Genomic DNA, 17,320 nt, shown 5'->3' on the forward strand with positions numbered 1-17,320 from the left:
GGACAGTGTGAATGGAGAGGCCCAGCCGGCGCCGCCGGGCAGGGGGTCAGGGGGTCAGGGGGGTCAGGGGGGCCGCCAGCCGTCCTGCGACCCAAGCCGAGGACAGCCAGCCAGAGGAGGAGGAGGAGGAGGAGGAGGAGGAGGAGCCTCCAGAGCCGGTTCTGGTGAAGAAGGCCCACAGGAGATCCTGGACCACGAGAGGAAGAGGAGGGTGGAGCTCAAGTGTATGGAGCTCCAGGAGATGATGGAGGAGCAGGGGTGAGTGAGCTCTGCAGACAGAGCCACTAATACACAGTGACATTGGATGTGATTATGTTTGTGGTTTTTCAATCAAATCGTACATATTTTTTTATTTATTTTTTTATGTTTTTGGTAGATTTTTATTGGTTTGTACTACCGGGCAGTCCGGTAGAGAGAGAGAGAGAGAGAGAGAGAGAGAGAGAGAGAGAGAGAAGAGAGAGAGAGAGAGAGAGAGAGAGAGAGAGAGAGAGAGAGAGAGAGAGAGAGAGAGAGAGAGAGAGAGAGAGGAAGAACGGGAGACAGAGCGGGGGGAAGACATTAAGCAAAGAACGCTGGGTCCGGGAATCTAACCCGGGTCGGCCGCGACGCGACGTTACGTGGTTCGCCGCTCGGGCGCCCCAAAATCGTACATATTTCTGTTGCATTTTGGTGGTTGAACATGTTTGATTTATTATTATTATTGTTATTATTATCTTTTTCCCCCTCCTTTTTCCTCCGATTTTCTCCCATCCCAATGTTAGTCGTTATGCCAATTCCAATCCCCTTCCTGGTCGCTGCGCACTTACCCCCACAGTCGGTCTGGAGAGTGGAGGCTATCACATGCTTCCTCCGACACACGTCCAGCCAATCAACCGCTTCTTTTCACCTGGCAGCGCGGACTCTCATTGAGAGGGCGTAGCGTGTGGAAGGATCACACTATCCCACTCAGGTCCTATCCACGCTGAGCAGGCGCCCCGACCGAACTGTAGGAGTCGCTGTTTACAACGACCCGGACCCACCCCGCCAGCTTCTCCCACCCTCTAATACTGCCAATTGTATTAGTGTGAACGGCCAGCCAAGCTGGTGACAACGCCGGAGCTGTGAGCTGGATTCGAACAGGCGAATCCAGCCGCTCCGGGGTTGGTGACGAACGCAATCTCCGTTACCCCACCTGCCGCCCCGTTATTATTGTTATTATTATCGTTATTGTGGGGTGGGGTGCACAACATGAAGTGGTTTTCTGTCTAACAGGGACTGCGGATCAATACTTACAATACAATACAAAACACGTTGAATAAATAATGTATAATGTATCACTTGAAGACAGATACAACTAGAAATAAAAAATAGGTTGATTAACAGTTAACTATTTTCATATAAATACATGTCTATTTTGCACTCTCTAGCACACACACTAGTGCTTCTACCCACTTCATCACACTGTGTTCAGCGGTTGTAAACGCAGGGGCATCATCTGGCACACAGGACGTTAGTTTTGTCAGCTACATGACTAAATGTAAGTGATCACTCTCTCTTCTGCAGCTCTCTTTTATTGCGTTGCAAGAGGCCCTACAGCACATCAACTTAAGCTTGTTCTCAATTCTAATCAAACAAAATTCATGATATTTTCCAGGGCAAATTTTTTTTTATTACAATCGTTTACACAGATATCATCACTAAATGGTACACAAATTAGCAGAGTCACGGAATATAAATATACGGGCCTGTTGTGGATAGACGAGAAACTTGCGTCTAAGCTGCGCCAAAAGGTTGGCTTTCTGTACAGAAATCGCTCAAGATTCCGTTAAATTCTGTCGGAAAGGAGTTGTTGAGTCAATATTTGTATCTGTTCTTGATTATGGAGATGTCATTTATCGTCCACCCTGAAACCCTTGGCCTCTGTGCACCACTCTGCACTCAGATGTATTACTGGAGATAGGTATGATGATACACACCATTGTATCCTTTACAGTGAGGTTGGTTGGCCATCCCTGGCAGCTTGGCGGGACTATCATTGGCTCTTGTACATTTTCAAGGCATTGCCCGGCAAACAGCCACCGTATATATAGCTGCCCTGTTGGACAGGAAGGCTCCAGCCCATCAAACACCATCTAGTAACTGGATCACATGTAAAGTTCCACGGACTAGTACAGCACTCTGCAGGACAGCGTTCTCTCATGCAGCCCCCAAAGTCCTGTGGAATGACATTCAGTCAACGTTTTTTTTTTTTTATATTTAATTTTTTTATACATTTTTAAACATACACATAAACATAACAACATAAAATTAGATATACAAGCATTAATTAACAGTACACATCCAATGAAATCACCATTTAAATAAATGTATTATACGAGATATACACCTAATACTTGTTATCTAATACCCTACATACATATATATGCTCTCGCTCGCTCCCCCCCCCCCCCCCCCGGACCCCCCCTTGGATAATCCATCCATTATCATTCGCTCCTACCCAGGCACTACAATTCATATGCTGGCTTTTATTCTCTCCACCACTTCTAACCAGATTGCAATTTTGGATTCACTGACACCCAACATTCTTGCTGTAGATATTTCTAGATGACATTCAGTCAAAGTTAAAGTTGGAAGTTCTTCCTTCCCTTTAGGGAATTTAAATGTCTGATTTAATTTCTAAATGATTCATGTTGTAAGTGTTTTTAACTGGTTGCACTGCACCTTGTGTTGTTGTGTTATCTCGTTGTGTACACTCTGCAGTTCTGTAAATGAGGTGGCCTCACCTCAGAGCTCACCTCAGTGTAAATAAAGGTTTCAATCAATCAATCAATCCAAACGAGGGGAAAAACTACAATGACAGGGACTCCTTCCTGGTTGCAACTCTTCACCTTTGGGACCGCGCATCAAAGGATGGCTGGCATGAAACATTCTATTATTGATGTCCATTATGAAATATAGGGCTGGCAGTAGCAGGCAGCGCAGCAGCAGTGATGCGTTGCCACGTCGTGGAGCGTCCACCACCACCACCGCAGCAGAGCGAGCGCACGTTCACCGCCGAGCGTCCACCACCACCGCAGCAGAGCGAGCGCACGTTCACCGCTGAGCGTCCACCACCGCAGCAGCAGGGCGAGCAGCACGTTCACCGCTGAGCGTCCACCACCACCACCTGCAGCAGAGCGAGCGCACGTTCACCGCTGAGCGTCCACCACCACCTGCAGCAGAGCGAGCGCACGTTCACCGCTGAGCGTCCACCACCACCGCAGCAGCAGAGCGAGCGCACGTTCACCGCTGAGCGTCCACCACCACCACCGCAGCAGCAGAGCGAGCGCACGTTCACCGCTGAGCGTCCACCACCACCACCACCGCAGCAGAGCGAGCAGCACGTTCACCGCTGAGCGTCCACCACAGTGTGATGACGGCAGGAGACGGAGCGCTTTCACCGCTTGCTTCTGTTCAGGAAAGACGCTACTTTTCCGAGCAGCTCATTTGTCTAAAAGCCATTTTACAGTCTAGGCTTATTGTTGTGTTTACGCGTATTGTTATGTGTACAGTCTATGATTATTGTTATGTGTACAGTATATGCTTATTGTTATGTGTACAGTCTATGATTATAGTTATGTGTACAGTCTATGATTATTGTTATGTGTACAGTCTATGATTATTGTTGTGTTTACGGTCTATGATTATTGTTATGTGTACAGTCTATGCTTATTGTTATGTGTACAGTCTATGATTATTGTTATGTGTACAGTCTATGATTATTGTTATGTGTACAGTCTATGATTATTGTTATGTGTACAGTCTATGATTATTATTATTATTATGTGTACAGTCTATGATTATTATTATTATTATTATTATTATTATTATTATTATTATTATTATTATTATTATTATTATTATTATTATTATTATTATTATTATTATATTATTATTATTATTATTATTATTATTATTATTATTATTATTATTATTATTATTATTATTATTATTATTATTATTATGTGTACAGTCTATGATTATTGTTATGTCTACAGTCTATAATTATTGTTATGTGTACATTCTATGATTATTGTTATGTGTACAGTCTATGATTATGCTTATTGTGGCATGATCCAACCCCGACCCCCCACCTCCCAAAAGAAAACGAACAACGTTGTATTTACATTGATCTCCCAAATGACCTGAAAATTGCGGCTCCGCAGAGGTCTTTCATCTCTGTAGAGAGCAGTAGAGCACATAATTACACACAGCGCGACGTCCCGAAGAGCCGCTCATAATAACCAAATAAACACTGCTGTGTGGCGCCTCGAGGAAAATAGGAATCACTGCCTCTCCCGAGGAGCTAAAGACATGGGGACATGGAGGTTTTCACTGACAGCCATGCCGCCTCCATGCTGGCTAACCTCTAGAACAATGTTAGCCATGCCGGCTCCATGCTAGCTAACCTCTAGAACAATGTTAGCCATGCCAGCTCCATGCTGGCTAACCTCTAGAACAATGTTAGCCATGCCAGCTCCATGCTAGCTAACCCCTAGAACAATGTTAGCCATGCCGGCTCCATGCTAGCTAACCTCTAGAACAATGTTAGCCATGCCGGCTCCATGCTAGCTAACCTCTAGAACAATGTTAGCCATGCCAGCTCCATGCTAGCTAACCTCTAGAACAATGTTAGCCATGCCGGCTCCATGCTAGCTAACCTCTAGAACAATGTTAGCCATGCCGGCTCCATGCTAGCTAACCCCTAGAACAATGTTAGCCATGCCGGCTCCATGCTAGCTAACCCCTAGAACAATGTTAGCCATGTCAGCTCCATGCTGGCTAACCTCTAGAACAATGTTAGCCATGCCGGCTCCATGCTAGCTAACCTCTAGAACAATGTTAGCCATGCCGGCTCCATGCTAGCTAACCCCTAGAACAATGTTAGCCATGCCGGCTCCATGCTAGCTAACCTCTAGAACAATGTTAGCCATGCCGGCTCCATGCTAGCTAACCTCTAGAACAATGTTAGCCATGCCGGCTCCATGCTAGCTAACCTCTAGAACAATGTTAGCCATGTCAGCTCCATGCTAGCTAACCTCTAGAACAATGTTAGCCATGCCGGCTCCATGCTAGCTAACCTCTAGAACAATGTTAGCCATGTCAGCTCCATGCTGGCTAACCTCTAGAACAATGTTAGCCATGTCAGCTCCATGCTAGCTAACCTCTAGAACAATGTTAGCCATGTCAGCTCCATGCTGGCTAACCTCTAGAACAATGTTAGCCATGTCAGCTCCATGCTAGCTAACCTCTAGAACAATGTTAGCCATGTCAGCTCCATGCTGGCTAACCTCTAGAACAATGTTAGCCATGTCAGCTCCATGCTAGCTAACCTCTAGAACAATGTTAGCCATGCCGGCTCCATGCTAGCTAACCCCTAGAACAATGTTAGCCATGCCGGCTCCATGCTAGCTAACCTCTAGAACAATGTTAGCCATGCCGGCTCCATGCTAGCTAACCTCTAGAACAATGTTAGCCATGCCGGCTCCATGCTAGCTAACCTCTAGAACAATGTTAGCCATGTCAGCTCCATGCTAGCTAACCTCTAGAACAATGTTAGCCATGCCGGCTCCATGCTAGCTAACCTCTAGAACAATGTTAGCCATGTCAGCTCCATGCTGGCTAACCTCTAGAACAATGTTAGCCATGTCAGCTCCATGCTAGCTAACCTCTAGAACAATGTTAGCCATGTCAGCTCCATGCTGGCTAACCTCTAGAACAATGTTAGCCATGTCAGCTCCATGCTAGCTAACCTCTAGAACAATGTTAGCCATGCCGGCTCCATGCTAGCTAACCCCTAGAACAATGTTAGCCATGCCGGCTCCATGCTAGCTAACCTCTAGAACAATGTTAGCCATGCCGGCTCCATGCTGGCTAACCTCTAGAACAATGTTAGCCATGTCAGCTCCATGCTAGCTAACCTCTAGAACAATGTTAGCCATGTCAGCTCCATGCTGGCTAACCTCTAGAACAATGTTAGCCATGTCAGCTCCATGCTAGCTAACCTCTAGAACAATGTTAGCCATGGTAATACTATGGAGGGTATTCCTACCTATTAGCAGGTGACACCTCTTAGATCTGGGGCAGCAACAAAGTATCCCCGCAGTACAACATGACCTTATTCAATGTCCTCTATAGGGATCCCTTCTAGCGATCAAAGTAATGAGGTTACCATAGAGATAGAGAGTGAAGGACAAAGCACGGCCCTAGTGTCACCTGTCTCATTAGCATGCTCGGTCTCCTCGTAGCTCCCAAACGAGCCTGGTATGTGCCAACGCCGCAGAGGGTTCGGCGCGGTAACTGGCGTGTGCTCTAATAATCCCTCCAGTCCCTACTACTGTCCTAGGGCTTATCTGCGTGCGCGGCTAACCGGGGCTCCGGGCCGCACCGCACCGCCAGGCTAGCTGTGACGATAATTCATCAGGAGAGGAGGTGTGACCTTGTTGCAGGCACCACTCCTCCAGTATTAACTTTTTTAGACCATCAGTTTTGTCGGGGATTCCGACAGTGTTCAGATCCTCTTTGAAAGAGGGGGATCCGTCGCGACAAATAATTTAGTTCTATTCAGATTTGGATTTCTTTTATAGTTTAATTAGGCAAAGGTATTAATAATAAACAGAGCAGTTGATGCAGAAAGAATAAAAGACAACAGAATATATTCTTGAGCCACACAGACTGGTGGGTCCAGTTAGCTGTCCAGCAGTTCGCCTCAAGAAGCTCCTGTTTGTCCAGTGAGTCTGTCATATATAGCAAAACGTTCCTGGCCCTCCCTCGACAGAGAGAGAGAGATAACTCTCAAGGTCGGCCTAAAAATGGAATGCCGGTTACCATGGAACCTCAACAGTAGATACGGCCTATTGTAGACACTGTTTCATAGCCCTTTTACAATAGATAGATAGATAGATAGCTTTATAGATATTTTACAGTTTGGGGTAATCTTTACAATAATAGAGAGATATACTGCATTTCTCTCCATTAGAGTGATCTAACATGCTTCTATGTGTCACTTTGATTACATGTTACATGGTTCTTGGTATTGAATTTTAGTATTAGGGGAATTCTCAGATACCAGTACTTTCTGTGTGGAGTTTGCATGTTCTCCCCGTGTTCGCGTGGGTTTCCTCCAGGTACTCTGGTTTCCTCCCACACCATAAACACATGCATGGTAGGCAGGGACTACAGGTGGAAACTAGCTCATTAGCTCATTCTGGCACATTTACATTGATGTGGAAACTGAAGATGTTGATTAATGTGCACTGTCCCTGGGTAAAAAATAAATAGTTAAACTTAAACCACACTTATTGTACTCTTTTATAATTCCGTCAAGGATTCTCCTAACGAGCAGATTGCAGAAAAACACAGGCCATAGACTACCGTCTACCGCGGTGCAAAATAATGGTAATGGGATAAAATATGAATCAATACAAATGCAAATCCTTGACAGAGAGTTTATCTTCGTCGCAGTTCAGCCTCTAACACACTGTTTTTATCTTCTCCTAAAATCACTAATGCATCTTTCAAGGAGGCCAAGGAGTCCTGGGAGCGGTTGGCGATGTAATATTGTACTTATCCTGCGGTTAGCAGTGTGGCGGCAGGGGTGTCGTTTTGGTATGGCAAGGTATGGCACTCGCCATACCTTGGTAAATTAATACATAAAAGAATATATATATATTATTTTTTTATTAAAAATAAAAAATTTGAATGTTGATTTAGAATTCAACATTATGAACGAAGCTTCAAACTATTTGGTACAGCCCTAGCATGTTTTGATATAGTCAATTATCTCACTTTTACTAGGTGACTTTTACTAGGTGACTAACTTGAAATATGCCAAAAAAAAAAAAAAGGAAAATGGACATACAGAAGTTTTTTAATCCAAGGGCAGCAGAGACAAGTGATACAGGGACACAGGTAAGGTCTTACAATGGCTTAGTGATTATAACAGTGCAGTTCAGCATTCAGTAACCCATACATTTTGTGAACGTGTTTTTGATACTACATTCTGTTGAACACACACCTCAAAACCGTTATGATATTACATTCTGCTCAGCATAATTTGTATGCAAAATATTGTGGTTCCCTGCTTTAGTCTGTTGACACATTTCTATACGAAATGCTTTTGTAGTCCTGTGTCATACCTAAATGTCATACAAGTGAATTGTATAGAAACAATTCACCAAAAGTGGCTATTGCACAACTGATTTGGCGGTGCGTGTATTTGAACCACCAGGAGAAGTCAGTGTGTCCCGCCACAATGCTTCTCTCTACCCCTGTAACTGGATCGTTATGGTAACCATAGTGACCGCTGGCTGTAGGGTTGACAGATGTCTTCCATGTGGTAACGTTAGAAGAACCCACGCCCCAATCCGTCACAATGGGAATCTACACCCAATGATCAGGAGCCCGGGCAGCGGTGGTGGTGGATGTTGTTTAGTTAAAGGTGCTATAGATAACATTCAGCCACTAGATGTCGCACTAGAGCACCAGCATGTCATTTATCCAATTAGGTGCATTCCATGTGGGGGAATGGGAAGTAGGGAGGAGACACATGTGTAATGTAAACAACAACATACATTTTGGTGTGAGAACTGGGGTCTGGAGCACAGCCCAATTGCTGAATACACGAGAAGAGATAGGAGCGGTTTCAAGGGTGTTTAATGTCAAATGAGCAACACAGGAATTGGGGGGAATAGAGCGGGATTATGTTCTGTCTTGTGGCTGCCGCGGCGGCAGTGAGTGAGCAAGCGGTCCTGGTGCTTGTCTTGGAAGCTGCTGGGTTGCAGCGGGAGAACAAGTGTTCCTCTTCGGGGACAGGTGACGTCCAGGCAGGGACGGCGGTCCTTTGGGGCACAGGAGAGAAACGGGTTAGAGTAAGGCAAATACACGGTTGGTATCTAGCAGAGCTTTCGGCAGAGACGTCGTACCTGGGCAGTGGTAATTAATACCACGACAGCTTCTGGTCAGCGTCGAGGGGTAGAAGTAGTCCCCCCATCAGGGAAGGATAGGGTGCAGCTGTGGAGAGTGAGGTGCTTGCCCGTGTGTGAATTAGGGGGATGAAGTACAGCTGGGCATATGAGGGTAAAGGAAGGGGTGGCTGGAGAAGGAGAGGATGAGGAGGAGTGTGCAGTGGATGGAGAGGGGGATGAAGAGGAGCGTGTGTAGGACGTGAGGGGAAAGGAGGGGGAGTGAAGTAGGCCTGTGCTGTGATTATGACATTTGGAACCTACACTTTTTAATGTGTAGGTTGGATTAGGCCATTGGATTAGGCCTAATTAAAACGGTAGTTGTAGGCCTACAGTAGGATACGAGATTTCTGAATGTGCTCTGTATAAAGAACAACACATGACAGTCAGTTAATTTTTGTGGACATTGGCGTTTATCCGTTTTTGGTAGGCTAAATTCATATAATTGTTTTCGTGCCCCACCTGCAGTACCTCCACGCCCCACACTAGGGGGCGGGGCGCTCTGGGGCGGAGGAGGTATTGTGAACCTCCATGTACGTTACGCTCTCTCCCAGGGAAAACTCCTCGCTGTCGAGGGGAAATTAGTGGCTGGCGACGCCACATGTGTCAGACTGCAGCGCAACGGCCAGGAAAAAATTACAAGTACTTCAGAACTGTACCTAAGTGCAATGCTTTAGTAAAAAAAAAAAAAAAACTTTCTTCCACTACGACAGGCAGGACTCAGGGGACTCTTAGTCTCTACCCAGTAAGTCTGTACCCAGTCCTGTCTGCAGTGGATCAATTCAGACAACTATGATCTCACCAAGCCTCCCCCAACATACTTACCCCGGTGACCTCCCCCTCCTCCTCCTCCTCCTCCTCCTCCTCCCTCCTCCTCCCCCTCCCCCTCCTCCTCCCCCTCCTCCTCCCCCTCCCTCCTCCTCTCCTCCCCTCCTCCTCCTCCTCCTCCTCCTCCTCCTCCCCCTCCTCCTCCTCCTCCTCCCCCTCCTCCCCCTCCCCCTCCCCCTCCTCCTCCCCCTCCTCCTCCCCCTCCTCCTCCTCCTCCCCCTCCTCCTCCACCCCCTCCTCCTCCTCCTCCTCCTCCTCCTCCCCCTCCTCCTCCTTTCTGTCTAGCAAGGAAAGAATTCCTTCTGACTCCTGTATTGAGCCGGCATCATCCCTGCAATCATTTAACTCTGGAAACCCCCCCCCCCCCCCTCCCCCTCCATCACCATCCCCCTGAAGCAGCAGTCAGACGAGCCACGCTGGGCCTGTCAGGGCTACGGGACTCATTAGGGGCTGCGAGCTAATGCTGAAGCAGATAATATAGCTGATACGGTAGTAGTGTGCCGCTGTTGTGTCAAGACATGAAGGAGAGGGGGGGGAGGGGCTTCTACTCTGCCATCTGTCAGGGTTCCTCTCTTTCCCTTTCTTCCTCTCTCCTCCTCCTGGCTCAGAGAGCGCAGGGAGTTGCCCCCGTGGTTTGGAGAGCGATGTAAAAGCTGCCATTATGTCCAGCGAGAGCAGCGGCGCGGCTAATGATGACAGAGGAGTTGGGGAGAGAGAGCGGACAGGCAACACTAGACTAGGCCACGTCTGTTGTTCATCCATCACTACCCCCCCTATACTACTACTGCTGCTGGGACCCGGCTGGCTCTGTGAACGCCAGGGACGGCAGACACTCCTCCGTCGGGTCCAGTTGTGTTCAAGCGTCTCTGGGTGAAAGTGTCGTTCCGCCGTGAGCTACAGTATAATACTGGAGACGAGACGTTTGACACGGCGTCGTCGGGTGGCGCTTATATTGCCCCCTCCGAGTTGGAATCTGTCCGCTTAAATGAGAGGGAGAGTGCGTGTGCGTGCGGGATACAGGGATATCAAGAGGATGAAACGGGCGGGGGAGAGAGAGAGAGAGAGAAGAGAGAGAGAAGAGAGATGCCAGGGCATTATACACAATTAAAATGGTGGCTGGATGTGTTTTCATCCGCTGGGGATTTAAGTCAGGTGGCTCAGCCTCCGTCCCGTCACCTCAACCCCCTGCTGACGAAGGCCTTGGCGTGTGTGGGAGATACCCCCCCCCCCCCCCCCCTACTCTACAACCCTCTCCAGGCTATAGACACACTCACTCACTCACTCACTCACTCACTCACTCACTCACTCACTCACTCACTCACTCACTCACTCACTCACTCACTCACTACTCACTCACTCGCTTGCTCACTCGCTCACTCACTCGCTCACTCGCTCACTCACTCGCTCACTCGCTCACTCACTCACTCACTCACTCACTCACTCACTCACTCACTACTCACTCACTCGCTTGCTCACTCACTCACTCACCGGCACTCACTCGCTCGCTCACTCACTCACTCGCTCGCTCGCTCACTCGCTTGCTCACTCGCTCACTCGCTCGCTCACTCGCTCACTCACTCGCTCGCTCACTCGCTTGCTCACTCGCTCACTCGCTCGCTCACTCGCTCACTCATCACTCACTCACTCACCACACTCACTCACTCACTCACTCACTCACTCACTCGCTCGCTCGTCGCTCGCTCACTCGCTCGCTCACTCGCTCACTCACTCACTCACTCACTCACTCACTCACACACACTCACTCACTCACTCACTCACTCACTCACTCACTCACTCACTCGCTCGCTCACTCACTCGGCTCACTCGCTCGCTTGCTCACTCGCTCACTCGCTCGCTCACTCGCTCACTCACTCACTCACTCACACACACTCACTCACTCACTCACTCACTCACTCACTCACTCACTCACTCACTCACTCACACACACTCACTCACTCACTCACTCACTCACTCACTCGCTCGCTCACTCACTCACTCGCTCGCTCGCTCACTCGCACTCGCTCGCTCGCTCGCTCACTCGCTCACTCACCCGCTCACTTGCTCACTCACTCACTCACTCACTCACACTCACTCACACTCACTCACTCACTCACTCGCTCTCACTCGCTCGCTCACTCACTCACTCGCTCGCTCGCTCACTCACTCACTCACTCGCTCGCTCACTCACTCGCTCGCTCACTCACTCGCTCGCTCACTCACTCACTCGCTCGCCTCACTCACTCACTCACTCGCTCGCTCACTCACTCACACCACTCACTCGCTCGCTCACCTCGCTTGCTCACTCGCTCACTCACTCGCTCACTTGCTCACTCACTCACTCACTCACTCACACACACTCACTCACTCGCTCACTCACTCGCTCGCTCACTCACTCACTCGCTCGCTCGCTCACTCACTCGCTGTTCACTCGCTCACTCGCGCTCACTCACTCACTCACACACACTCACTCACTCACTCACTCACTCACTCACTCACTCACTCACTCACTCACTCACTCACTCACTCACTCACTCACTCTCACTCACTCACTCACTCACTCACACTCACTACACTCACTCACTCACTCACTCACTCACTCACTCGCTCGCTCGCTCACTCACTCACTCACTCGCTCGCTTGCTCACTCGCTCACTCGCTCGCTCACTCGCTCACTCACTCACTCACTCACTCACACACACTCACTCACTCACTCACTCACTCACTCACTCACTCACTCACTCACTCACTCACACACACTCACTCACTCACTCACTCACTCACTCACTCACTCGCTCGCTCACTCACTCACTCGCTCGCCGCTCACTCGCTCACTCGCTCGCTCGCTCGCTCACTCGCTCACTCACCCGCTCACTTGCTCACTCACTCACTCACTCACCTCACACTCACTCACACTCACTCACTCACTCACTCGCTCACTCACTCGCTCGCTCACTCACTCACTCGCTCGCTCGCTCACTCACTCCCTCACTCGCTCGCTCACTCACTCGCTCGCTCACTCACTCGCTCGCTCACTCACTCGCTCGCTCGCTCACTCACTCACTCACTCGCTCGCTCACTCACTCACACACACTCACTCGCTCGCTCACTCGCTTGCTCACTCGCTCACTCACTCGCTCACTTGCTCACTCACTCACTCACTCACTCACACTCACTCACTCACTCACTCGCTCACTCACTCGCTCGCTCACTCACTCACTCGCTCGCTCGCTCACTCGCTTGCTCACTCGCTCACTCGCTCGCTCCTCTCACTCACTCACTCACACACACCACTCACCACTCACTCACTCACTCACTCACTCACTCACCACACCACTCACTACTCACTCACTCACTCACTCACTCACTCACTCACTCCTCACCACTCACTCACTCACCTCACTCACTACTCACTCACTCACCCACTCATTCACTCACTCACTCACTACTCACTCACTCACTCACTCACTCACTCACTCACTCACTACTCACTCACTCACTCACTCACTCACTCACTCACACACTCACTCACTCACTCACTCACTCACTCACTCACTCACTCACTCACTCACTCACTCACTCACTCACTCACTCACTCACTCACTCACTCACTCACTCACTCACTCACTCACTCACTCACTCACTCACTCACTCACTCACTCACTCACCCACGCACTCACTCACACCAGTCGAGAACCCAGGGACATAAACACTGTGTCATGTGTGATAGCTTCTCCCCAGGAGCCAATTAAGAAAGTGCAGCAATTAAATCATTTAGCTACCCAGAGCATGTTTATGCAGTAGGAGTATGTATACCCATTTCAATACAGAGTTGAAAAAAGTATATTCAATACGGTGTTATATGTTATGCAGGCTCTGCATCTTGCTTCAGCTTTATAAAACAAATATAGATCATATTATTAAACTACAGAAAAGAGCTATTCGAATAATAAATAAAGCTAGTTACCTTGAATCGACAAATCCATTATTCATAAAGTCCTGCACATTAAAATGTGTAGATATGGTTTACATAAAAACCTTGGAGATCATTTTTCGTGCTGAGAGTAAGAACCTACCAGCTTGTATTCAATGTCTCTTTCAACCAAGAGAAGGAAAGTATAATTTAAGAGGGTTGTGTATTCTTAAAACATATAAAAAGGTAAGAACTAATGTAAAAGCTAGATGTGTTTCAATTTTAGGAGTTAAATTGTGGAATAGTCTTAGTGGCCGGGTTGAAGTTGTGTACCTCTTAGCGGAGATTTAAAAAGGCCCTGAAGGATAAAATAATTCAGGAGTACAGTTTTGAGTAAAACATCAAACATTTATTTTTCTCTTTTTTTTCTCTTAAAGAAAAAGGGAAAAAAATCATATCTTGCAGCATATTTTAAGTTTTTCTTTCTTATATTAAAGTATATTTAGTTTTTAAGAATTGTAAAGGATAGGCAAAATAAGCATGTGCTTCAGCCTATTCCTTTTTTCGGTCATTGAGTTTGGATTTTGTGTGTGAGCTTACTTTGAATATGTATATTTGTGATTTTTTCTTTTGTCTTTTCCTTTTGAAAGTCCACACATGTGTGTTTTTGATTTATCTGTAAACAAAGACTGAAATAAAACTATTCATCATCTTCATCATCAGCCTATTGGACAGCTCTGTGTTTTTATTTCTGCATTCTTTTTACATATGCACCTATCACAAACCAGGACCTATCACAGACCAGCCCCCCCCCCCCCCCCCCCCCCTGTATATATACAAGCCCGGACTGAATCTACTGTCATTGTACTATTTTTAAATGTACATGATTGAAATTCATTCAAATCAAATACTTGTTGTTGACTGATTTGCAAAATATTAGAGAATGCAGGTCACTGGCCTGCTGTGCAACGTCTCATCCACCTACACACACACACACACACACACGCACGCACGCACGCACGCACGCACGCACGCACGCACGCACGCACGCACGCACACACACACACACACACACACACACACACACACACACACACACACACACACACACACACACACACACACAGAGTGACACCACCGATCTCAGATCTCAACACAAAACATCAGCACCTAAAGCAGTGTAATTGCCAATATCCTCCTGTGTCCACGAATAGATTGTCTACGTACAGAACGTTCCAACAAACAAGCGTTAGTGTCTAGCGTTGAGCTGGTTGGGCGACAGTACTGTATGTACCAGCAATGGAGACGCTATCAAGAGAGACGGCTCTGTGCTCACAATAGGGAGGTGTAGTCTGACGTCACTGGTTGTTCCACCCGTATAGGGATTTATCACTGGGGAATGGATTATCGGCTTTGTAACAATTCTGCTGCATGGAAATTGAAAAGCTTTCCATTTTGCACAAAATGAGTTCCCTTCTCTTGTTTAAGCATATTTGTTGAAATAAAATTTGGCGATTTTTCTTTTATGTTAATTGCGAATATTTTCATGTTGAGCTATAGATTGTGGATGAATAAGCACAGAAAGGTACACCAAGCAAATGTTAATGCTTTATTTGTTTTTAAACTAGACGATTTAGAAATGGCAATGGGGAAATACATTGCGTTGGACAGAGGGTGGAACACGGAAAAAACGGCAATGATGTAACCACTACACTCTTACCCTGATAGGGGGTACCACAACACCTCCTCTACAACAGATCCACTACTCCCTGTAGTCCAGGAAGTAACCACTACACCTCCCTATGGACAGGAAGTAACCACTACACCTCCCTATAGACCAGGAAGTAACCACTACACCTCCTAATAGACCTGGAAGTACCACCATACACCTCCCTATAGACCAGGAAGTAACCACTACACCTCCCTATAGACCAGGAAGTAACCACTACACCTCCCTATAGACCAGGAAGAACCACTACACCTCCCTATAGACCAGGAAGTAACCACTACACCTCCCTATAGACCAGGAAGTAACCACTACACCTCCCTATAGACCAGAAGTAACCACTACACCTCCCTATAGACCAGGAAGTAACCACTACACCTCCCTAATGCTGTTATGTGAGTATGAGGGTCCAGGCGTCTATTTCAGGGGTGTTTTCTGGGCCATTGAGCTGTAATGACAGTGGCTGCCTGGGACCCCGTGGACAGCCTCCGCGTTCCCCCCCCCTCCCTTAATGAGCTCTCCACACCAGGGCCGCGGGAACTCAGTCAGCGGCGGGGGTGCTGAGATAAGTGATATAATAATAATAATAATAATAATAAATAATAAAATAATAATAATAATAATAATAATAATAATAATAATAAAATAATAATAATAATAATAATATAATAAATAATAATAATAATATAATAATAATAATAATAATAATATAATAATAATAATAATAATATAATAATAATAACAACACTCTCGTTCACTAGAGGAGACCACTGCCCAACTCCGCGCTCTCACGCTCAGCTCTGCGGAGCGAGACAAACAATGTAACCGTTTTTGATGCATACATCACAGCCCAGCCTACCCCACCTGTCGCGCCCCGTACAGGGAGCCCCATGTCCCCGCACCAGACGCTACGACGGGGACGTCTCTAAATGTTGTGCCTTTATTTTTCAATGTTCACTAGTATTCAGCAGCACCTTCCAAAGTGATACATCTAAAATCGCTTACCTGTCGGGTCTGCTCAAGGGTCCTGTGTTAGAATGGGCGACAGCTCTCCACTTCAGTCAGTCCTCCCTCTGCAATTCGTTCCCCGCATACATCGCAGACATGCAAAAGGTCTTCGACCACCCTCCCGGGGCTCGGATAGTTCTGCTGGCTTGTTCGCCATCCGCCAGGGAAACCGCAGCGTGCGCGAATATTCCATGAATTCCATATCCTAGCAGCGGGCTCCGGGTGGAATGACATTCCGTTAAGAGGGGCATTCCTTCAAGGCCTCAGCGACGTTCTTAAAGACGAGTTGGCGTCCAAAGAAAGACCGAACTCCCTGGACGAGCTAATTGATTTAGCCCGGTACTGTACAGCTGATGATATCCTTTACTGCGAATTCAGCGTCCCAAAAAGGTTCCAGGCCGCGTCTATTTTTTTACCAACGGATTTCCAGTTCCGCGTTGACGCTTCCAGGCCGCGTATATTCTTAACCCAACGCATGTTTCACGCTGCTTTAATAACACTGCATTATCGAGACAGCACCCCTATGAGGATCTGGCAATGAATTCTGTGACATTGAGTAGCCTCGGTATTACAATGGAATAAAAGCCAAAACAACCGTGCAGTTGCAGTTACACTCCCTGCAAGGTGGGGGTGCTGGAGCCCCTGCAGCACCCCCTCTTCCCGCGTCCCTGCTCCACACTCCACTGACGCACACACTCCACAAATACACACTCCACACATACACACTCCACAAACACTCCACAAATACACACTCCACACAACACACCACAAACACAAACACAATTGGGAGTCAAATTAGACAATCTAGAGAGGTAGTTGCGGAGAGGAGGATGAGAAAGAAGCTGGACACAATCCTGGAGAACCCCC

At 47.5% G+C, this 17,320-nt stretch overlaps 1 protein-coding gene across 1 annotated transcript in view; it reads left to right on the plus strand.

Moving 5' to 3' along the window:
• Nucleotides 1-11: 11 nt before the first annotated feature.
• Nucleotides 12-17,320, plus strand: part of srrm3 (serine/arginine repetitive matrix 3) — a gene marked incomplete at both ends in the record, with an annotated part of 83,775 nt that continues 66,466 nt past the window's right edge. Inside the window, 2 exon segments of the mRNA XM_084320321.1 lie at nucleotides 12-177; nucleotides 180-258. Of these exon segments, the coding sequence (XP_084176447.1) occupies nucleotides 12-177; nucleotides 180-258 (245 nt within the window).

Source organism: Notolepis coatsorum, assembly GCF_963971535.1.
Source record: "Notolepis coatsorum genome assembly, chromosome: 8".
NCBI classification, from domain to species: Eukaryota; Metazoa; Chordata; class Actinopteri; order Aulopiformes; family Paralepididae; genus Notolepis; species Notolepis coatsorum.